This window comes from Schistocerca gregaria, chromosome 1 (genome assembly GCF_023897955.1).
Source record: "Schistocerca gregaria isolate iqSchGreg1 chromosome 1, iqSchGreg1.2, whole genome shotgun sequence".
Taxonomy (NCBI): Eukaryota; Metazoa; Arthropoda; class Insecta; order Orthoptera; family Acrididae; genus Schistocerca; species Schistocerca gregaria.
In genome coordinates, this window is record NC_064920.1 from 1106250927 (window position 1) to 1106275420 (window position 24494).

The following is a 24494-nucleotide window of genomic DNA, read 5'->3' on the forward strand; positions in this document are numbered from 1 at the left end:
TACGGCCGGCGTTTGTACCAAAATGTAGAAATTTTTAGCCTAATACAGACAGGTAGATAGACTGGAGGTAAGAAACCAAATGAAATGAAATTATACAAGGAAGCGCCAAAGAAACTGCATCAGGCAAGTATATTCAAATACAGAGATACGTAAACAGGTAGAATAAGGTGCTGCGGTCGGCAACGCCTCTACAAGACAACTGTCTGGCGAAGTTCTTAGATCGGTTACTGCTGCTACAAATGTTGGTTATCAGGATTTAAGTGAGTCCGAACGTGGTGTTATAGTCGGCGCACGAACGGTGGCAAACAGCATGTGCGAGGTGGCGATGAAAAGGGGATTTTGCCGTACGACCATTTCACGACTGTACCGTGAATACCAGGAATCTGGTAAAACATCAAATCTCCCACATCGCTGCATCCGGAAAAAGGTCCTGCAAAAACGGGACCAACGACGATTGCAGAGAATCGTTCAACGTCAGTGTATGCGTGGGAACCATTCAACGAAACATCATCGATATGGGCTTTCGAAGCACACAAAGTTTTACGCCTCGCCTGGGCCCGTCAGCACCGACATTGGACTGTTGATGACTGGAAACACGTTGCCTGGTCGGACGAGTGTTGGGGTATATGGGACCCCTGATACGTCTAGATACGACTGTGAGAGGTGACACGTACGTCAGCATCCTGTCTGATCTTGTGCATTCTGACGGACTTGGGCAATTCCAATAAGAAACCACGACAACCCACACGTCGAAAATTGCTGTAGAGTGTCTCCAGGGGCATTCTTCTGAGTTTGAACATTTCCGTTGGCCACCAAACTCCCCAGACATGAAAATTATTGAGCATGTCTGGGATGCCTTACAACGTGCTGTTCAGAAGAGATCTCCATCTCTCGTACTCTTCCGGGTTTGTGGCCAGCCCTGCAGGATTCATGGTGTCAGTTCCCTCCAGCACTACTTCAGACATTAGTAGAGTCCAGCCACGTCGTGTTGTAGCATTTCGGTGTGCTCGCGGAGGCCGTATACGATATTGCGCAGGTGTACCAGTTTCTTTGGCTCTTCAACGTATTTCAGTGTCCTCTAGTAGCTAATGACATTATTACCTCTGGATCGCGAAAGAAAATTTCTCTGAAACGAGCAGCTGGAGACCATGGAATGAAAGTACTCAGAAAATAGACCTTAACAGCCCTCCCTGAACAACCTTCAAAATTTTGTCGGTGGAACAAGAGTTTACTTTTCATACTAGCAATTATGAATTGACACATTAAGCTCCAGCTTAATAACGTGTTAATCCACTATTGGACCGAAATACAGTAGCGATAATGCGTGGCAGGTATGGATTACCATAAATCTACGCACAGTCACGCAACTTCCGTTAACTACTTGAGCTTACTGTAAGTAGGTTGTTTAGGTTTTTATGTTGGTAACCCCACGTAGCGCTCTTGTGTAAGTAGGTTCTTTAGGTTTATATGTTGGTAACGCCATGTAGCGCTCTGTATGAAAATCACAGACTGCACACAGCACAGTCAGCGATTTCCATACAGAGCGCTATGTGGCGTTACCAACTGACTAACAATAACCTATACCTTTCATGAATCACTTACCTCACAAAAATTTTCGTTACTCGAACTACTGCAATGCAGCGAGCGTCAATACTGCCAGCCAAATAAAATATTCTAACTACTGAAGGCTCTAACTACTGATAGGCATAGTTGGCAAATGAAACATTTTGATGTATGTATCAGTCCATGACATCCAGTTTTACAAATTTACTCTTTCTGATGGACACATGTTCAGATCATCGCTCTCAAAACTCCTCCATCTCTCTCCCCACACCCACCACTGCTGGCGGCTCACCTCCAACTGCGCAACGCTATGCGCTGTTCACATCCAACTGCCCAACACTACAATAGCAAATATTCCAATAATGCAAACCAGCCACAGACTGCACACAACACAGTCAGCGATTTTCATACAGAGCGCTACGTGGCGTTACCAACCTAAACAGCTTACTTACATAGCCCCCATGCTGATATATTTATATGATGACTTTTGAATATTATTAAGGTAAATTCATTGTTTGTTCTCTATCAAAATCTTTCATTTGCTAAGTATGCCTATCAGTAGTTAGTGCCTTCTGTAGTTAGAATCTTTTATTTAGCTGGCAGTATTGGCGCTTGCTGTGTTGCAGTAGTTCGAGTAACGACGATTTTTGTGAGGTAAGTGATTCATGAAAGGTATTGGTTATTGTTAGTCAGGGCCATTCTTTTGTGGTGATTATTGAAAGTCAGACTGCGTTGCTCTAAAAATATTGTGTGTCAGTTTAGTGTTGATCAGAATAAGTAAAGATCGAAATGTCTGAGTAAGTTCAGTTCTGCTCAGCTGTTTGAAAATCGAATAACGTAGAGGTTTTCCAGCACTGTCATTTATAAAAAATTACTAAGAGGACGTTTCATGACTACATAGTGATCGTTCCAAGCAGCCGTTCACCTGGATGACCGCATACCCAGTGAGGACTATCAATCTGGTGTAACAATAAATTTGGTACAGGCAACACGTTTCCATTGATACATACTCTAATTTCGATGATGCCACACCCAGCGCTAGTCCGAGGTCATTTTTCCACACAAGCATCTTGTCATATGGCACTACCTTTCACCCGTTTCTCCTGATACAAACGTATACCAATCTTGCTCTTGGTTGCCACTGACGACCACTGACAGCTTGACCCTCTCAAGAGGCCGGTACTCCTGTTTTATATCCTGTACGGAACTCATACAGTTGTGAAGCTCCTCTGAACTTGGCGTCCAAAATGTCGATTTGTGTAGCTTGGGCCTTAAATAGGTCCTGGCCACATCCACTGCAGTCTTGATTCAGGAGATGTCGTTGGATTAACACTGTCGTCTGGTGCAGAGCACCTTGCCAAAGAGTGAGTGCTCAACGATGTGCTTCGAGACATCTATAACTGCAACAGCACTGTACTCTGTCGTCACGCCATGTCGGTTTCCTTCAGCCACTTTCCATACATATTCACGAAAGTAGCCCAGGAACGGCCGAACAGCTTAGCCGTTTTCGAGATGCTGTTTCCCAATCTGCCCTCTGTGAAAGTCGTTTCTGATGGCCGATTTTTGACCCGTATCATCGCTACAGTGCTTCCCCATTTTCCTCTACTCTGCTTACATACTGTCCTTTACTCTGCTTACATATTTCCCTTAACGTTCATAGATGCGGAACGCCACTATGTGGTACTCATTTCGTGGTGACGAATCGGCGTAACGTTTTGCATGTTGATATGGTGGTAACGCTGAGATTCTACAGTGTAGTAAGAGATAAACATTGATCTCGCTTCACTATCGGTTGCTCACAACGGCCGTGCAGATCGACAGAACCCATGAGCGAGGACTGACCGTGTGTTCCGCAGAGCTGTGGGCGCTGGTGAACAACGCCGGGGTGCTGGAGGCGGGGGAGGCGGAGCTGGCGCCCCCGGAGGCGTTCGAGCGCTCGCTGGCCGTCAACTCGGTGGGCGTGGTGCGCGTCACTCAGGCCTGTCTGCCTCTCATACGGCAGGCCAAGGGCCGCATCGTCATCGTCGCCAGTCCTCTGGGTACGTAAACCACTGCAGCGGAAAACGACAGCACAGCAGCTGCGGCGAGCTCGTAACATGGCGCTATTAACTGGCCAAACATGGTTTGCTTCCCTACTGTATGTAGCTTCAGTCTGACCCATCCTGTCCATTGTGAATGTCTGCTGGATGTATACACCACCAAAATTCTTTATCTCTTTCTCTAGCCTCTTCCACCATAACCTTCCTTTCCAGTCTCTCTGTCCATATCATCCTCCTCCGCACTCTCTCTGTCCGTCACATCGTCCTCCACGCTGTATGTATCCTCCTTGCACCTCTCTCTATCCGTGTCCTCCTTCCACCTCACTATCTGCACACCTCCGTCTCCCCTTTCTCTGTCCACCTCATCATCCCACATTTCTCACTATCCATATCTTTCCTCCCCTGCCCCCTTGTCTCTCTGCTCAGCTATCTCAATACACATGCAGCCCCTGCAAGATAGTTGATATTACCTGCACAACACACCTCCCCCCTTGTCCATCTCTCCATCTCCTCATCTCCACTCTCTTTATTCATCTCCTCTGTCTCCTCCTTCCCTTCTTCTATCCACCTCATCCTCCCACATCTCTCACTATCCACATCCTCCCCCCCCCCCCCCTCCATCTCTCCACTCAGCTATGTGTGTGCACATGTAGCTCCTGCTAGATATGCTGATATTACGTGCACAACACACCTCCTCTCTTGTCCATCTCTCCACTCTCTCTATCCATCCCCTCTGCGTGCCCCTCTACCTCAGCCTCCTCCACACTCTCTCTGTCCATCTTCTCCTCCCCCCTCTACCTGTCTACCTCAGTCTCTCCCACCCTCTCATTATCCATGTCCTATCCTCCCCCTCTGTCTGGTCACCTGCCCACATCAGTATGTACAGCTAATGCAAGGCACGCCAGTACTACTCACAAAAAATGCCTGTTATGGAGGGCGGCTTATATTTTGCCCATATCCCTGGTCCTTTAGGAGTTAGATTCTAAAACCCACAGTGCTGAGTTTGATTCTTGTGTAGCATGCAGCATATGCACTAAATTTGGTTGGAATCGAGTCAGTGTTTTAGGAGGAGATGCTGGACACACACACACACACACACACACACACACACACACAAACACACACACATACACACATACACACACGCACGCACGCATGCACGAATCCTAAGGATTTAATCTTTTTATGCCAGACAGTCGCCTGTCTTGCTTCCACTCGATCTACAATGATTGTGCATATTTTGTGTTACGTATTTTCTTGATTTTTCTTTCACTCGGCACCAGCGGATCGTGGCACATGTCATGACGAATGCAACATCATGTCGCCAAGCCAGTAGTTTGTAATTACGTTAAATTGAGTTGCTTAGAAATCTGGTGGCTGTGGTTGTCTAGAAAGGTGTATTAATCTTGTTACACAATTCCTATTACAGGTTTCTAGGTGTTGTAGACCGAACTTAGTACCGTTTGACGCTTGGATGTAAAACCGGATCACTTTCATAACTCCCACTGCACAGTATGCGGATGTAACTAAGTCGACCCTCCTAGTTGTGAATGTACTAATTTCTCGTAGTCGTTGTGGTCGGGCGAAAATGGTGTGTGACGTCATAATTACGACAGGGACTGACGAAGGCGCCCTCTCCTCAGTTTATGTGTACTGTGAAGCGGGGGAGTTCACACTAATTTTATATCCAAACAGGACCGTTTCTGGACTTGGATTCCTTACCAAAAACGTTGTGGCTAGTAAAAAGACCCTCTCGCCGGAGGTTCGAGTCCTCCCTAAGCCATGTGTGTGTGTGTGTTAGCGTAAGTTAGTTTAAGTAGTGTGTGAGTCTAGGAACTGATGACCTCAGCCGTTTGGTCCCATTGGAATCCACACACACACACAATTGAACTTTTTTTTTCACTAACAAAGGAACCGCACCTACTCTTCATGGCCGATTCCTTTCAAATTTATGCTATACGCAGGGCTTGGACAGATATGTGAATGACAGAGGTAGAAGTTCCAGCTGGCCACCGTCTACTAACAACACCAAATTTGTCCCGGGATTGGGGAGGCGTGAACTGCTTACGTTACCGTAGTTTCCAGGCTGCATTTGGCGCAGCGGAAGGAGTGATCCGAGCTCCGTGGTCTCGAGTCCTTGTCGAAACATACTTTTCTTTAAATTTTGCGTTACGTACGCTGCAAGTAAACTTAAATAATATTCAGTGTATTTTATTTATTAATGTTTACATAAAATGATTGAAAAGGAAAGATAAAGGATAATTTGCGATTCCATAGAAATTTTCAGAAAGGGATTGTACACGTGAACTTCGTATCTAAAATTAGACAGTTTTATTATTTTACAGTTAATGATATACAAGTGCTCGGGTGATATCGTAAAACCAGTGGATCAGTAATTTTCTCGGCGTCTTGGACACGTTATAAACGCCGTTTTGCATACATTATTATTTTAAATTCCTGCAGAAAATAAACTTGGTTTGTCCACAAAAGGTTCTCTGTCATAGCATAATTAGGCAGCAAAGCACGCATAGCGCATTATTTTGCCATATATTGGCAAGCATAACTAGTGACGTACAACGGCATATATTCGGATGCAGTCTTCTCGGTATGTGATGACCTTTTCTCTCTCAGTGAGAGAAGAGTAGTTTTGAAGCGTTTTCATCATATCGTTTATCTGACTATAATAATATCAGAATGACAATCCAACTTCATACTGAAAAATCTTGTCGAATAATTGAGTCGACGGTTGTCCTCACCACGAGTCAATTAACAGAAGAAATTTTCTCCCCATCACGTAGGGCCTAAATACGACGGTGAGTCAAATGAAAACCTTAAATTTGTAATAACAAATTGAAATTTCGCGCAGTTATCCTGTAAGTTGGTAAGCGTGCTACAAACAGCGTGTAGAATGGCCTGTAGGTGGCAGCATAGTGCAGATGCACACATACCGTCGCAGTATCAGTATAAAGATGGCCGCCCCACTTGCGACTTGCACCAGGGAAGAACAGCGTTCTGTTATTCGGTTTTTGCGTAGTGAAGGTGTGAAACCTACTGAAATTCATCGACGAACAAAAGTTTAGTACGGTGATGCATGTTTGTCACAGCAGCAATTCTACGAATGGAGTAGGGAGTTCGCAAATGGTGTGACTTCAGTGGAAGTTGCTCCTCGTCTAGGTCAGGTACAACGAGTTGTGACTCCACAGAACATTGCGGCAGTTGAAGCCATAGTGAAGGAAAACCGCCGAGTGACACTGAATGACATTGCAGCATGTTTACAGATTAGTCATGGGTCAGCACATCACATTGTGCATGATGTGCTCCAGTTTCACAAAGTGTCGACAAGAGGGGTGCCACAGCACCTGATTCCTGAAATGAGAGAAAGACGTGTTGGTGCTTGTGAAGAACTTCTTCGGCGCTTTGAACGAGAGGGTGATGGCTTCCTTGCAAGAATCGTTACTGGGGACGAAACCTGGTTTCACTTTCACCAACTGGAAACGAAGAGAGCGAGCTAGGAATGGCGCCATTCCTCATCACCAAAACCAAAGATGTTTCGAACAGAACCATCAGCAGGGAAGGTTATGCTGACCCTCTTTTGGGATGAAAAAGGCGTCATTTTGGAGCAGTACATGCCTAGAGGGACCACTGTCACCAGTGCACCACACACAGATCTCCTAAAAAATCATTTGCGGCCTGCAATCAAAGCAAAGCGGCGTGGATTGCTGTCACCAGGTGTCCTTTTGCAACATGACAATACAAGGCCCCACACTGCCCGTAGAACAGTTGTAACAATGACAGACCTGCATTTTGAGTGTCTTCCTCATCCACCATACTCACCAGACCTAGTCCCAAGTGATTTCCATATGTTTGGACCACTCAAAGACGCAATTGGAGGAAAGAAGTTCCGTTCTGATGAAGAGGTACGCCACGCGGTGCATGAGTGATTGCGCGGACTACTAAAAGATTTTTTTTCTAAAGGAATTTATGCACTTTGTAAGCGCTGGAGGACTTACATTAAGCTTGGGGGAGATTATGTTGAAAAGTGATACAGCTTTGTACCACTTCGGCACAATAAATAATATTTTGTTTAAAAAGTATTAAAGGTTTTCATTTGTTTGGGGCTGTTGTAAGTTTTCCACTCTGTGATGAAGTAGGGACATTTCTATACTTTGACGCGTACGCATCCATCACATTGTGAATCCTCGGTCCATATGGGCCAGTGTTTCCTTGTAGACACTCGTAGATTGTTGAAAATAATTATCCAGAAAGCGTTAAAGCATATTGCAGCATAGATGGGAGGGTTACGTTGTTCATATGCTGTCATTTCACGGGAAGGCCTTTTGCCCCGCGATAGTCTAGGGTTCGGTTATTAGTCAGTTGGTACGGAACCAAGAAAGGGGACATACGAATGTAAATATGTTATCATACATCACATAAAAAAGAGAGTTTCGATTGACCTCGACGAATGAGAATTCTCGACTTACGTGTTTGTCGGACACTATAATTACAAGCCCGTCCGAGAAAGTTACTTGCAGAGTCCACGTGTATGCTGTAAGTAAAATCGTTCCTTTGAAATTTATTTGCAATCTCAAATTTTCCTTTGCCTTTAGTTATCATGCTTTTTATTAAAGTATATACGCACTTCAAAAACAGTTTTGCATCACCCCAATTTCCAGAATTCCTGAATATAGACGTTAACTGTGGAATATTGTAACACAGACACAGTCCCTTTGACTGTTCAGAGATGTCGCTAAACCCGCCCAAAGATGTAAACAACCATGCATGAGCAGCGCCTATTACACGGAGGGGGTTCAACAGCCGATCTGTTCCAGTCATTCCACCACGATGGAAGTAAACAGCTCGTGTTGTCTGTAGTTCAACCATGCCTAGACGGTCAAAACCGCGGCTGGATCGCGTCCGCATTGATACTTTGTGCCAGGAAGGACTCTCAACAAGGGAAGGGTCCAGGCGTCTCGGTGTAAACCAAAGCGATGTTGTTCGGGCATGGAAGAGATACAGAGAGACAGGAACTGTCGATGACATGCCTCACTCAAGCCGCCCAAGGGCTGCTACTGCACTGGATGACCGCTGCTTATGGATTATGACTCGGAGGAACCCTAACAGCAACGCCCCCATGTTGAAAATGCTTCTCGTGCAGCCATAGGACGTCGTGTTGCGACTCAAACTGTGCACAATAGGCTGCATGATACGCAATTTCACTTCCTACGTCCATGGCGAGGTCAATCTTTGCAACCACGACACTATGCAGCGCGGTGCCAGGATTGGCATCACGTTCACTTCACCGATGAGTGTCGTATATGCCAAAACCAGACAATCGTCGGAGACGTGTTTGGAGGCAACCCGGTCAGGCCGAACGCCTTAGACACACTGCCCAGCCAGAGCAGCAAGGTGGATGTTCCCTGCTGTTTTGGGGTGGCGTTATGTGGGGCCGACGTACGCCGCTGAGTCATGGAAGGCGCCGAAATGGCTGTACGATACGTGAAAGCCGTCCTCCGACCGATAGTCCAACCATATCGGCAGCATATTGGCGAGGCACTCGTCTTCATGGACGACAATTCGCGCCCTTATCGTGCACAACTTGTTAATAATGGATGTGTGATGTCCTTAGGTTAGTTAGGTTTAAGTAGTTCTAAGTACCCCCTTGAAACATGAACCTTCCCGTTGGTGGGGAGGCTTGTGTGCCTCAGCGATACAGATAGCTATACCGTAGGTGCGACCACAACGGAGGGGTATCTGTTGAGAGGCCAGACAAACGTGTGGTTCCTGAAGAGGTGCAGCAGCCTTTTCAGCAGTTTCAGGGGCAACAGTCTGGATGATTGACTGATCTGGCCTTGTAACACTAACCAAAACGGCCTTGCTGTGCTGGTACTGCGAAAGGCTGAAAGCAAGGGGAAACTAGGGCGTAATTTTTCCCGAGGGCATGCACCTTTACTGTATGGTTAAATGATGATGGCGTCCTCTTGGGTAAAATATTCCGGAGGTAAAATAGTCCCCCCTTCGGATCTCCGGGCGGGGACTACTCGAGAGGATGTCTTTATCAGGAGAAAGAAAACTGGCGTTCTACGGATCGGAGCAAGGAATGTAAGATCCCTTAATCGGGCAGGTAGATTAGAAAATTTAAAAAGTGAAATGGATAGGTTAAAGTTAGATATAGTGGGAATTAGTGAAATTCGGTGGCAGAAGGAACAAAACTTCTGGTCAGGTGACTACAGGGTTATAAACACAAAGTCATATGGGGTAATGCAGGAGTAGGTTTAATAATGAATAGGAAAATAGGAATGCTGGTAAGCTACTACAAACAGCATAGTGAACGCATTATTGTGGCCAAGATAGATACGAAGCCCACGCCTACCACAGTAGTACAAGTTTATATGCCAACTAGCTCTGCAGATGACGAAGAAATTGAAGAAATGTATGATGAAATAAAAGAAACTATTCAGATAGTGAAGGGAGATGAAAATTTAATAGTCATGGGTGACTGGAATTCGTCACTAGGAAAAGGGAGAGAAGGAAACGTAGTAGGTGAATATGGATTGGGGATAAGAAACGAAAGAGGAAGCCGCCTGGTAGAATTTTGCATACAGCACAACTTAATCATAGCTAACACTTGGTTCAAGAATCATTAAAGAAGGTTGTGTACATGGAAGAATCCTGGAGATACTAGAAGGTATCAGATTATATAATGGTAAGACAGAGAGTTAGGAACCAGGTTTTAAATTGTAAGACATTTCCAGGGGCAGATGTGGACTCTGACAACAATCTATTTGTTATGAACTGTAGATTAAAACTGAAGAAACTGCAAAAAGGTGGAAATTTAAGGACATGGGACCTGGATAAACTGAAAGAACCAGAGGTAGTACAGAGTTTCAGGGAGAGCATAAGGGAACAATTGACAGGAATGGGGGAAAGAAATACAGTAGAAGAAGAATGGGTAGCTCTGAGGGATGAAGTAGTGAAGGCAGCAGAGCATCAAGTAGGTAAAAAGACGAGGGCTGGTAGAAATTCTTGGGTAACAGAAGAAATATTGACTTTAATTGATGAAAGGAGAAAAGTAATACAAACGTCTCAAAAATGAGATTCACAGGAAGTGCAAAATGGCTGAGCAGGCATGGCTAGAGGACAAATGTAAGGATGCAGAGGCTTATCTCACTAGGGGTAAGATAGATACTGCCTACAGGAAAATTAAAGAGACCTTTGGAGAAAAGAGAGCCACTTGTATGAATATCAAGAGCTCAGAAAGAAACCCAGTTCTAAGCAAAGAAGGGAAAGCAGAAAGGTGGAAGGAGTATATAGAGGGTCTATAGAAGGGCGATGTACTTGAGGGCAATATTATGGAAGTGGAAGAGGATGTAGATGAAGATGAAATGGGAGATACGATACTGCGTGAAGAGTTTGACAGAGCACTGAAAGACCTGAGTCGAAAAAAGGCTCCGGGAGTAGACAACATTGAATTAGAACTACTGACAGCCTTGGGAGAGCCACTCTTGACAAAACCCTACCATCTGGTGAGCAAGATGTATGAAACAGGCGAAATACCCTTAGACTTCAAGAAGAATAGAATAATTCCAATCCCAAGGAGAGCAGGTGTAGACAGATGTGAAAATTACCGAACAATCAGTTTAATAAGGCACGGCTGCAAAATACTTACACGAGTTCTTTACAGACGAATGAAAAACTAGTAGAAGCCAACCTCGGAGAAGATCAGTTTGGATTCCGTAAGAATATTGGTACACGTGAGGCAATACTGACCTTACGACTTATCTTAGAAGCTAGATTAAGGAAAGGCAAACCTAAGTTCCTAGCATTTGTAGACTTAGAGAAAGCTTTTGATAATGTTGACTGGAATACTCTCTTTCATATTCTAAAGGTGGCAGGGGTAAAATACAGGGAGCGAAAAGCTATTTACAATTTGTACAAAAACCACATGGCAGTTATAAGAGTAGAGGGACATGAAAGGGAAGCAGTGGTTGGGAAGGGAGTAAGACAGGGTTGTAGCATCTCCCCGATGTTATTAAATCTGTATATTGAGCAAGCAGTAAAGGAAACAAAAGAAAAATTCGGAGTAGGTATTAAAATCCAGGGAGAAGAAATAAAAACTTTAAGGTTCGCTGACGACATTGTAATTCTCTCAGAGACAGCAAAGGACTTGGAAGAGCAGTTGAACGGAATGGATAGTGTCTTGAAAGGAGGATATAAGATGAACATCAAGAAAAGCAAAACAAGGATAATGGAATGTAGTCGAATTAAGTCGGGTGATGCTGAGGGAATTAGATTAGGAAATGAGACATTAAAAGTAGTAAAGGAGTTCTGCTATTTGGGGAGCAAAATAATTGATGATGGTCGAAGTATAGAGGATATAAAATGTAGACTGGCAATGGCAAGGAAAGCGTTTGGGAAGAAGAGAAATTTGTTAACATCGAGTATAGATCTAAGTGTCAGGAAGTCGTTTCTGAAAGTATTTGTTTGGAGTGTAGCCATGTATGGAAGTGAAACATGGACGATAAATTGTTTGGACAAGAGGAGAATAGAAACTTTCGAAATGTGGTGCTACAGAAGAATGCTGAAGATTAGATGGGTAGATCACATAACTAATGAGGAGGTATTGAATAGGATTGGGGAGAAGAGGAGCTTGTGGCACAACTTGACTGGAAGAAGGGATCGGTTGGTAGGGCATGTTCTGAGACATCAAGGGATCACCAATTTAGTATTGGAGGGCAGCGTGGAGGGTAAAAATCGTAGAGGGAGACCAAGAGATGAATACACTAAGCAGTTTCAGAAGGATGCAGGTTGCAGTAGGTACTGGGAGGTGAAGAAGCTTGCACAGGATAGAGTAGCATGGAGAGCTGCATCAAACCAGTCTCAGGACTGAAGACCACAACAACAAAAGTTCTACTGGACTGATGACCTCAGATGTTAAGTCCCACAGTGTTCAGACCCATTTGAACCATTTTTTAACTCTTCCCAGCATTAAAGTCTGACGTTAGTTCCGCCACTTGTCCTGTTTTACCAGTCTGCCTAGCCTACAGCGTCCGACGTCTGTTGCGAGACGTGACCGCCCAACGCCACGACGTCTGAAAGTGGTTTCACCTTTGTTTCACCACGTGATGAAGACACTCACAACAGCACTCCTCGAACACCCGACTAGTGGTGCCGTTTCCAAAATGCTGGGGTAGAGCCTCTAAGCCATCACAATCTGCTGTCAGTTAAAATTTTTGAAATTTTTGAAAACTTTGTCAGCGATCTTAAAATTTGTTGAAATTAAAATTGAAAACAGTCTTGAACGCAATTATTTTTTGGAGTGAGTGACCGGTTTCGACTCTTTCACAAAGTCATGTTCAGACTCCAGAGCGGTGGATGGGACACTGCCAGACGAGTTCCGTCGACCCTCGACGCTCATGTAGCTGCCCTCAGTTAAACTCAGATGGATGGTGCGCCTTCTCCATTTTAGACACAGACAGCACTCTCACTGATATTACACGCGCCGTGCGCATCTCTGACTAGCAGTCACTTCTCGTCAGGTCATGCTGCTTTCGCCTGGAACGGGTTTATATCGATAGTAGGCCGATAGTCATAATCTTCTGGCTGATAAGTCTATGAGCATATGGCTATCGCATGACTTTCGGACACCTCATTTTATGCTTCTGTGAAGAATGACATCTGGTACACCAATATTAAGTAGGTTTTTTGTAATACAATTCTTACCCTTTACATATATGTGTGATCAAGTTCTAACGGTGTATAGCATCCAAAATGTTGTCGGCTTCTGAAGATGACAGATTAATCTGTTGTAATCGGTAAAGCAAATTAAACTTTAAGGGGACTGATGACCTCAGATGTTAAGTGCCACAGAGCTCAGAGCCATTTGAACAGACTGTAATGAGAGCACCACCATTCATCATTGATGCCAGTACACGTGATATTATTTACAATGAAATTGCAGCCACCACCATGTTGTCGTCTACATCAGTCATCACATTCAGCAGATGGCACTACAGTTCCCAGCTGCGTCTAGAGGAGGGTTTATCAAACCGCTTTCTGCACAGCACTGGTGTTCTGCAGGGAGTGAATCAATGCTTGCCGGCCGGAGTGGCCGAGCGGTTCTAGGCGCTACAGTCAAGAACCGTGCAACCGCTGCGGTCGCAGGTTCAAATCCTGCCTCGGGCATGGATGTGTGTGATGTCTTTAGGTTAGTTAGGTTTAAGTAGTTCTTTGTTCTAGGGGGCTGATGACCTTAGATTTTAAGTCCCATAGTGCTCAGAGCCATTTGAACCATTTTTTTGAAGTGTTATGTCTTTTTGTGTCGGTTTATAGCTTCTGTACATTTGTCGTCAATTTGTTCATTCCACAGGCAGGACAGCAATGCCGATACTGTCTCCGTACTGCATGTCCAAGAGTGCCGTCATATCGTACTGCGATGCTCTGCGTGTCGAGATGAAGAAGTGGGGCGTCTCCGTCTGCACGGTGGAGCCGTCCAGCTACATGTAAGCTCGACTGCTGAGGGATCAGCAGGAAAAGAACACCAAGCATCTGGTGTATGATCTTCAGTTAAATAATAACTTCATGTACGCCCCTAGATACTTCCTTGTTAACAATAATTGGGCTTCAATAATTACACTTCGAATAATATCGACTTTTATTTACGTGTATTTATTAATATCTCACTTCTCAATAATCACATCGACAGTAATTCGTCACCATATATGTGAGTTCACATTTGACATTCACGCAAGAGTCTCTTCGAAGAGGACTTACTCATTAGAAGGTCGGTCGAGAGACACAGCGAATGTACAGCTCTTTGTGACATAACAGTGTAGGACTACTATAAATGTACTGCAAAATTTGCATTTTGCTCTCTCGAAATGTTCTATGAGTCACACAATACACCCTACCCAATACACCCTATCTAGCAACATCCTGTCACTGGTCAACACAATAGCACTGATACATTCTCTGAGCTGTTGCACTTTTCTTGGCAGTGGTGCTACGTAAACACGGTCCTTCATGGACCACCAGATGAAAAAGTTACAAGACGCTAGGTCAGGCGACCTGTGGTCAATGGAAACAGAGCCACGTCATCTTCACCAGTACGTCCACTCCAGCCATGCGAAAGTTCGTCGTTAGGTAGCGAAGAACATCGATGTTGCAAAGAAGGGGTGCACCAATCTTGTTGGAAGATGCATGGAATCAGTAGCCAGTTGTGGAAACAATCACAAGCGCAAAAGCGCAACACGTGAAACTAGGAAGTATCAGACATGGTCTCCTCACACAGGCCACACAGTTTCATCTGGGACACTGCACAGGAAACCTTTGGCGAATCTCGTTCGTGCGCCACAATTTCATGAGCATGTTCAGTGACGCACACTGTCACATGCGTGGCGATTAACCTTTCTAGATAAGGTGAAGGTTGCTTCGTAGCTGAGTATCAGCTTGGAGGCGAAATGTCCATCCCCGAGTGTTTCCTGTACTGAGATGCGACACTCTAGGCACCGGCCACAATCTTCTGGTTGCACGAGCTGTGGACGGTACGGTTTGAAATGTAACGGAGTCGCAAAATTTTGCAAACAGTTTGGTGCCGTATTCCAAGTTCATGGCTTGCGCAGAGCGTTTATATTTTTGGGCTGGGTACGTAACTTTCTCTCACCTGCTCCACGTTTGGATTAGGCCGACCGGCGCTTTACTGTTTACAAAGACAGTGTCGCTAAATTGTTGATGCCAGCATACGATGTTCTGTTTACCCAGCGTTGCCCTTCCATGGTTTCTTTTTCTGAAGGCGCTCTGCATTGTTGTCAGTTCGATTCAACTTATTGTTACGAATTTTAGAGCTGTTATCTGGAAACTAAATAGTTCGTACATATTCGTTAATCCTGGTGTCACACAATGTTTTATATTAAGTATGTAGTAGTAAATCACGTTAACAACAACTAGTAATATTAATGTAGAAATAAAACAGAACATTTGAAAAATAAGAAGCAATGTAAAAAATTACGTAAAATACAGGGAATGAAGTCAAGTTTCAAGTAAATAACTTCCATCCTACATTAATAGCATTAATAGATATGTTACTGGCAACCTTGGAAGAACTCGAGGTTTGCCGACTAACTACATCTACATCTACTTCGAAACCTATTATTCTACATCACCCACATTGATATGTGTGTGCTTCGGCAATCCTCGAGTCCAAGTATGCCCATATGGGCCGCCCGTAGCATCCTTCCTTTTCTTTTTATTTCATTTCTCTTTCTCTCAATTGAATTTATATGTGCTTATCATTGTATGTAATTGAGGAAAAGCTTGTTGTGACCTGTTGACATTATATTGATATTTAGACCGTCCACTTGATCTTATAGACTGAAAGTTAAGCGTTTGTCTTTCAGATATCCGATGTGCTATCATATTGACTTTAATCCATAAGTTTTGGTCACTTGCAACTGTTTTCAGGTCGCAGTCTAATTGTTTGCAGTCTCTTTCTTCCTGAAAAAAAAAAGAGGCATTTGAGAATGACATGATCTGCGGAACCTTCCTCTCCACATTTACAGACTGGTGTGTTACTACACCCCAGTCGATGCAGATGTCCGGGATAGGGAACGTGACCTGTCAATAGTTGCACTGTACCTCGAGTAGGGGCAATGTCGCGCTTTTGAGCCTGTTCCTGACGCTTGGGAATATGCAGTAAACACGCCTTTCAGTGCTCCTAGTGTCCCAGTCAGACTGCCATTCATCTAACTTCCTAAGTGTCTTTTATCAGTAATATGCGTTCCTGTCATCTCGTTTACGAGATCATACTGCTCACGCACTGTTGTATCCGATAAAAGTCTGGCATGTTCCAGCACACAAAACTTCCTTCTTGCTTTGTCGCCATTTTGTCAGTGCAGTGATACCAGCTGATGAACGCACTGCAAACTCGATGAGTTTATGGTTCTGATCATACGTCAGTCATATTTATGCTTGCAACACTTCGGAAAATATAGAACTGTGAAAACGAATGAATCATTTATAGTAGCCCTGTACAATTTCACGCATGTTCAAAGACATTAGACACAATATTATTCTATAAATAAAAATTAACTTCAGTTTTAATTTCTGTTCGACATCCTTGTCTAATGTAATCTACCAAGCAGCGAAGTTTATTACGCGGGTAACGGTATACCACAATAACAGCGAACTAAACTGTTCGTGTCTTACTAGTAGCAAATTTCTCATACAGTGTAAATAAATTCAGATATCATGCTTTCCCCAAAGAAGACTTTTATTTACGCCCGCAAGACAATATTGCGAGATGCGCCACCATATTATCCTTCAACCAAACTCTATATCAGCTCGCAGTCGGTTAAAGCACGATTTTTTTTTCATCCAAGCATTTAACTTACAGTAGATCATGTTGGCAATATTAAATGGAAATTATCTTCGATTAACCACTGAACACTCCTTCGATAGAAAGCACATTCATGCCCAGACCACTGCGACTGTGTATAAGATTATTCATGTTCAGGAGCAATATTTACTCTTTCCTGACGAAATTCGTACTTCGTACTGATCAAAGAGACTTTCCCGACTGGTTCACAGGTGTCACCTCAGATAACGTTGTGGAGGCTGCTCAATACTTCAAAGAGACCTGCTCGTCATCTTCTGGTGGGGCTGACGTGCTGCTCCAATGGTTCGCCAATTTATACCGTGACTCGCTAGAAAAGCGCAGGCTCCTATGGGTGGAGCTATAACGTCAAGGTAGACGAATCATAGAGCATGGTGCCATCCAGTGGCCCCTTCCAGAGAACCGGGCCGCGTTCTTCGCATTCACGATGCAGGAAGCCCTCAGCTCGTGGTCTAAAGTGCGCGTCATTTACGATGGCGGCCGAGTTTAGGTCCGTTCTGCGCATCTGACGTCACAAAACACAGTCAGCCAATGAACAGGGAACGACGTTGCCAGAGCTCGACTGCAGTGCAGAGCACGGACGAGTGTCTTCAGTTTTAGAAACGTTCAGTCAAAAATAAAGTAATTGAACAAAAGCAATGTCTTGATAGCAGACTTTCTTTTATAGAAAGTTTGAAAAAAGTATTGTTTATACCAATTGCTTCATATTCTATTAATTAATTAAACCAAACAAGCAATAACCTCGTAATTAAGGCGATAGCAAGGAATGGTCTTTGTATCATTCTCACTAACCTCTTTTTCGCAATAAAGAACAGCGGTAATTGTTTACTCCCTATTGTACTTCGACGAAACGTGAGTAATTCATAGTCATGCCAACAATGTTTGTCGATATTTTGCGGGATATTTTAAAGTCCTCAGAGAGATATATTGAATGCTGAGCTTTCTTAGTATAGCCGGCACGGTAGGTCAGTGTGTTCGGTCAGAGGGTTGCATGCCCTCTGTAATAAAAAACCTTAGTCAATCGATCAACAACGAACATAAATGGATGTCTTACGACGTCCTCCTCGAGCAGATTCAATGAACAAAGGCGAACAGAATGAGATTAAATTTTTAAAAAAATAATAGTAGTAGTGTAATGGTTAAAGTGAATGGCTGCTAACAGAAAGGTTCTGAGTTCAATCCTCGTTCGGCGCTTAATATTTTCTTTATTTAAAAACAATGTCGAAGTGTCTTACTTCGTGAATTTTATTCGTTTGAATGTAATTTTTTGAAATTTCTAGTGGCAACTAAAATCGACCATATGGAAAGTATACGCTATGGACGTTTACCTCTGCAAACTCTTCAAAATTTCGTGCAATGGTTTACTACACCTACTGCTGCACAATAACTGCGTTGAACATCGAAACAAAATTAAGTAATTTATGGGGGGAAGGTATCAGTCAAGAAGACGTGTAAAAATCAAATGTTTGGGCCAAATAGTTTTTGTTAAATCGAATGATAAAGTGTGTCAAAGCAGTCGAAACATAATGTGTCTGCACAGTGCAGTGCAGTGCAGTGCAATGCAGTGATGACAAAATCGCGCACAGCGCGGAATGCGGGGAGCACGTCTCTGTAGCAGCGAAATCGATAATGCGGCCGTGGTGGCTTTACTTCATGAACTGCGCGTCCCCCCCCCCCCCCCTAAACGTAAATTTGCGAACTCTACTATGGCGCTGTTTCTCTTGGCGCGTACAACTGGCAACACAGCAATCTCCCGCGTCTGAGCGGGCATGCGCAAACCGCCAAGATAAAAGAATTGAACTATAGTGGCTGGCGTTGCTGCCTCTGGATCACGGGGTTCCGGGTTCGATTCCCGGCCGGATTGGGGATTTTCTCTGTCCGAGGACTGGGTGTTTGTGTTGTCTTCATCATTTCATCATCATCATCATCATCATCATCATCATCATCATCATCATCATTCGTGACAGTGGCAAAATTGGACTGTGAAAAAAATGGGACTTTGTACAGTCGCTGACGCTGCGCAGTTAAATGCCCCACAAACCAAACATCATCATCATCAACGACGAGGGAAAAGCGCAGCCCTGCGAGCGCTTACACAGAGTGTTGGCGTCCAGTTTCAGTGTGCGGACCCCATTCTGCCTCTGTGTTGACTCAGATTCGTTCGTTTGCGTCCGACGATCCCTCAGTACCGCCAATACTGGTTCCCATGCCTTGCTGAGCTGAAATCCTGTCAACCTATCCTTCATAGTGCGACACGTCTGGCCAGTGTATGATTTCCCACACTGGCGCGGGATTTTATACATCCCCCGTCTCCTTAGAGCAAGGTTGTCTTCAACAGAGCGCGGCATAGTTTGCACTTGCGCTGGAGGGCGGACGACACATTTTAGTTGATGTTTCTTGAACAGCCTGCCAGTCTTCATGGACACACCAACAACATAGGGTAGAAAAACCATCCTCGTGGAGTTCTCCGTTTCTTCTGGCTGTTCTTGAGCTTTAGTGTGTGCAAGTTGAAATGCGTTACTGGCGATATGTGGACGACACCTTTGTAGTCTGGCCGCATGGAGCAGCAGCGTTTCGTGCATTTCTGAAACACCGTAACTCTCTGCATCCGAGCATTTGTTCCACCATGAAACTGGAAAAAATGCAGACCTCCCGTTCCTAGGTGCTGGCCCGGAGAGAAGAAGACGGTTCGTTGGATCACAGTGTGCTTCGCAAACAAATTTACACTGACCTACAGTATATCATTGAGCTGCGAACTATCATCACCCAACTCAATGCAGTTACCTCAGATGCAGGTAGCTTATCAGCAGAGCTTAGCCATCTTCGCTCTGTTTTGTACAAAATGGGTACTCTGATAAATAAATCCGTAATAGGTGTCAACCTGCACCCACTAAAGCTCAAGGACAGGCAGAAGGAACGGAGGACTCCATGAGAAAGGTTTTACTAGCCTTTGTTGGTGGCGTGTCCTTTAAGATTATCAGACTGTTCAAGAAACATCAAATAAAATGTGTCTTCCGTCCACCAGCGCGAGTGCAAACTATCTTGGGTTTTGTTAAAGACAACCTAGGTCTAAGGAGGCGAGGATTATATAAAATCTTGTGCCAGTGTGGGAAATCGTACATTGGCCGAAGAGTCGCCCTGTTAAGGATAGATACGCTAAATAGAGACGTCACTCCAGATTGAGTCAGCCAGAAAAGTCTGTTGTGGCCGTGCGCGGTACACAGCATGAACTACAGAGAGACAAAGATCCTTTCAAAATATCCACGGGTGTACTGCCGGTCTGTAGTGTCCAACTGGCACAATATTTCGGCGATCAAACATGTCGCCATCATCATCGCCGAAACATTGTGCCCGTTGGACACTATAGACCGGCAGTACACCCGTGGATATTTTGATTATCAAATACCCCGGGAGAAACTCAATAATCACAAAGATCCTTTCGTCCGCTTCAACGTAGTGGGAATCCATCATTAAAGAAAGAGTCGAAATAAGTATAACTAACGACATGATCAGTAGAGACACGGGATTTCAGCGTAGTAAGACATGGGAATCAGAATTGGCGGCACTCAGGCGTCGTCGGCCACAGTCGAATGAATCCAAGTCAACACAGGCGGAGAGACGGGGTCCGCACACTTAAACTGGCGTCCAACACTCTGCGCATGCGCGCGCAGGGCCATTCTTTTTCCCCGTGAATGCGAAGCCCGGGCCCGTTTCTCCGGGAGGGGGCTATGTACATCACCGTGCTCTGTGATTCGTCTACAATGACGTTACAGCTCCAGCAGTAGGCACCTGGCTTTTCTAGCGACTCAGCGTATATATTGACGAGCCATTGCATAAACATCTCAGTAAGCACTCGTTTAAATATTGTGCTGTTTCCACAACATTATCCGACGGGACGCCCGCGAATCCGTGAAGAACCTTTATAGGTGTCTAGTGATTTGGCCATCTAATATTGGAGATCCGCTTTCAGATACGTAATGTGACACTAAGTGGTTTCACGGTAAGAAAGAAACACAAAGAACCTATAAATCAAGAGATGGCCAGCTGTGGTTCGTACCTGATGCCTCTGAGGCGTGCCGCCCCCCCCCCCCCTCCACCCCGAAGGATAAGTTAAATATATTTTTGAGTAATACGTTACAACATTTAAATTACCAGGATTGATTCCTAATATTTTTCAGGTGGATTTACATAATGACAGTAAATTTGTTTAGAATTTTTGTTACTGAGTTGCAACACCACACACAGAAGCTAGTCTGATGGCCGTAGCTTGGGATGCTGCTTATCTCTATATAACAGGTTTGGAAGCGTGGCAGCTACAGAATACAGACAACATTAAACGGTATTAATAAATGGTCACGCTGTCACCCAAACCAGTTGTAGGCAGCTTAATTAGTGTCTTCCAGGGGCAACAAAAATTTGATTTCCAGTACGCTATTTCATCTAATTATAGACCAAATCGAAAAATTTAAAATATTATCATAATCGATTCATTAAAATATGTGATCTTACCTTAACGGTTTAACGCACTACGTCAAGTATTAAAGTTAGAAACAGTGTATATTTCTTGTGGCAGCATGATTCAAGGTACATAAATTGCTTTTGCTTTTGTTAGTGCCTTCATCCCGCGGTTCGCAGGGTCAACATGGTTAGGTACGGATTTGGAAAGGTTAAAGTTAAGCGGTGGCCGGATGCCCTTCCTGCCGCCACCCCATATCCCCTGGGATAAATTAGTGTACCCCAGTTGTCTGCATCTAGTGTAATCTATGGAATAGTGCGAATGTGTTCAGATGTCTGCGAGTTGTGTAACTGAGGCGGAATGTGGGGACCAGCCCGGTGTTCACCTATGGGGATGTGAAAAAGCGCCTAAAAACCACATTCAGGGTGGCTGGTGCACTGGCCCTAGTCAGTAATCCGCCGGGGGAGGGGAACGGGGGTTCAATCCGGGGCTGTCGCACCTACCAGAGTCCAGGAAGCAGCCCATTATCGCTCTCGATTAACGTGGCGGATATTCAAGGCACGTAAATTACCGGAAGTATATTCATTCAGCATTTGAGAGCACTTAGTGACTTCCATATAACTTAACACATAATTTCAAACCTTTTTCGTACTATTTCCCTCTGACAGCCCCCACAAAGTAATGGAAGAGAAAAAGGTTATTGCTTGCTACATTTCCCTATTCAAGCAGTAAAACATCAGCATCACCCATGTCTTTTCATTTATTATTTCCTTATGATAACATCATCCGCAACACATTTTGGAGACATTATCGACACATACCACTGAATTTAGGCTACCTGTTAAGTTATATCACTGTATGATGCTTAGTTCATACATTTGATGTCATTAGATTGTGTAAAGGATACAACCCCCGTGTGTAAAATACCTTCAAATGTCTAATGCTAGGTTTTCAACTGCTTTGCCCTCCATGATACTCAGTGGATTTTTTGTTTTCATCTGATGTATTATTGTTTTCTAATTCTGTTGTTTTAACGAATGCTTTTACGACATATTCAAGAATTCATAAATAATCCCTTGGCAGTGAACTACGGTGATGATCTCCTTCAATATAATGTACTTTTTTCAGGTCTGATCTGAACAATCCCGACCATTTCAAGGCAACAGTTTCGAAGAATTTTCAGACGTGTCCACTAAGTGTGAGGGAGGCTTACGGACTTGATTACGAAGATAAGTGCACGGTGAGTCACACGCAAAATTTGACTCCCAATTTCTGTTCCTTAGACGAATATTTATTTAGAAACTTGTAGCTTATTTAGTGCAGAAGTACTGCACACTTAGCCTACTTCTATTATTAAACTAAATACTCTCTTTTGATATGTGACATCATTAATAGACTAAATAGTCAGCAGGCAATTATTATTATTTATTTATCCAACGTATGACAAAACTGCGCAAAAATATGATACATGTAAAACGAAAAAATAAGATATGAAACATACTTCCAAAAATATTAAGAAGCTAGTATAAAATTACAGCAAGTGAACACTCAGAGCTGATATCAAAATCACACTTCCATCAGAGTTCTGTGGAGAAAGAACTTAACCATACCAAAGCCTTTGGAGAGCCCTGTATCAAGTCGTTTCAATCTCCTTGAAATTATTGGTCAGTCACGAATAATATGCTCTACGTTTTGCTCTATAGGGCCAGAATCGCATTCAGATCTGTGTGCGGACCCCATTTATAAAAAAAATACTCGGCAACTTGCATACGCACTTCCGATACGATTGAGGCGGTTCCAAATTTTTCTCGAGGAAACAGTAGTACAAGGTGGAAAAAACCAGTCTTTGGAACATTCAAAAATGATTTTCATGCCTTTTTATAGATATATTTCTACACTGTGGTAACACACACCATGTGTAACCCATTCTCCGAAACGTAAATTCCAAGACAAAATATACCACAGTGCATGAGCTTTACGGCAATAAGAGCAGCGCGCTAGGCAGTGACGTCACAGACATCACGTGGCTCATATGGAACGTTTTAGTGTGTTTTCATATTATTTGAAATTCATTTCCGGTTTTCTTAAATGTTGAAATTCTTGAAGAAAAAACCACGTTATGAGCTCGAAATGGCATTATTAGTCATTTAAGCTGATTTCCAGAAAACAGGCTAATGTCCTGTTTTACGACAATAGGGCACCAGTATGGGCGCTTTACAGAGAGACCACGCTTCGTTACAAAATAAACCTGACCGTCTGCCTGATACAAACACATGTCTCGTATAATTGCAGATATTAAAGCCTCTCAGTTAAAAATGGAAAGAATGTCATTTTGAAATAATAATAGTACAGATCAATATTAATTCGATTATTCTTTTGGTACGTCACACATTTTCTAACAAGGCCTAGGCTCACCCACTCTTGTACTGACAGTCAAGTTCATTTTTTTTCATTCATGTTGAAGTAACCATTGCTGCACTGCATTCGTGCATTAATTTTTCACTTATCACTGTTCATAGGAGCCACATTGTATCTGTTCCAGTAGCAGAAATTACTAACCAGTTTACAATTTTTACAAACAGTTCTGCATGCCTTTCGCGAAGAAACCGAAATGCTTCTTTTGCACTACGAACCTACGTAATACTTTGAACTCTTCTGCAGTCTATGCACGACAACGGTTGCACGCGGCAAAACACGCTCATGATTGTTAGCACGTAGGCATTGTTGACGCTAAATAACAATACAATGGGCCTACCAGAGAAAAGCACGCGCAGTTGCGAAAGTTTCAGAAACCGGAGAGGCAGCATGCATCAATCGTCCAACGCTGCCAGTCGCATTGCAAACAGTGACATGGAGACGTCAAAAGAAGAGAAAAGAGGTGTTGTTCCTTTTCTGACAGCGGAAGGAGTAGGAGTAACGGAAGCTCATCGACGAATGTCACAAGTGTACGGCGAACACTGCATGTACCTTGCAAGCGTCAAGGCGTGGCACAAACGCTTCAGGAAAGGATAGGTGTTGCTAGCCGATGATGCACAGTCTAGAGCACCAC

At 43.9% G+C, this 24494-nt stretch overlaps 1 protein-coding gene across 2 annotated transcripts in view; it reads left to right on the forward strand.

Annotated features, from left to right (window-relative positions):
• LOC126282979 (short-chain dehydrogenase/reductase family 9C member 7-like) overlaps positions 1 to 24494 on the forward strand; it is a 168232-nt gene that overhangs the window by 80233 nt on the left and 63505 nt on the right. For both annotated transcript variants that reach the window (XM_049982236.1, XM_049982235.1), the window contains exons 4-6: positions 3420 to 3602; positions 13969 to 14101; positions 22574 to 22685. In XM_049982236.1, the coding sequence (XP_049838193.1) occupies positions 3420 to 3602; positions 13969 to 14101; positions 22574 to 22685 (428 nt within the window). The remainder of the gene's footprint in view (positions 1 to 3419; positions 3603 to 13968; positions 14102 to 22573; positions 22686 to 24494) is intronic.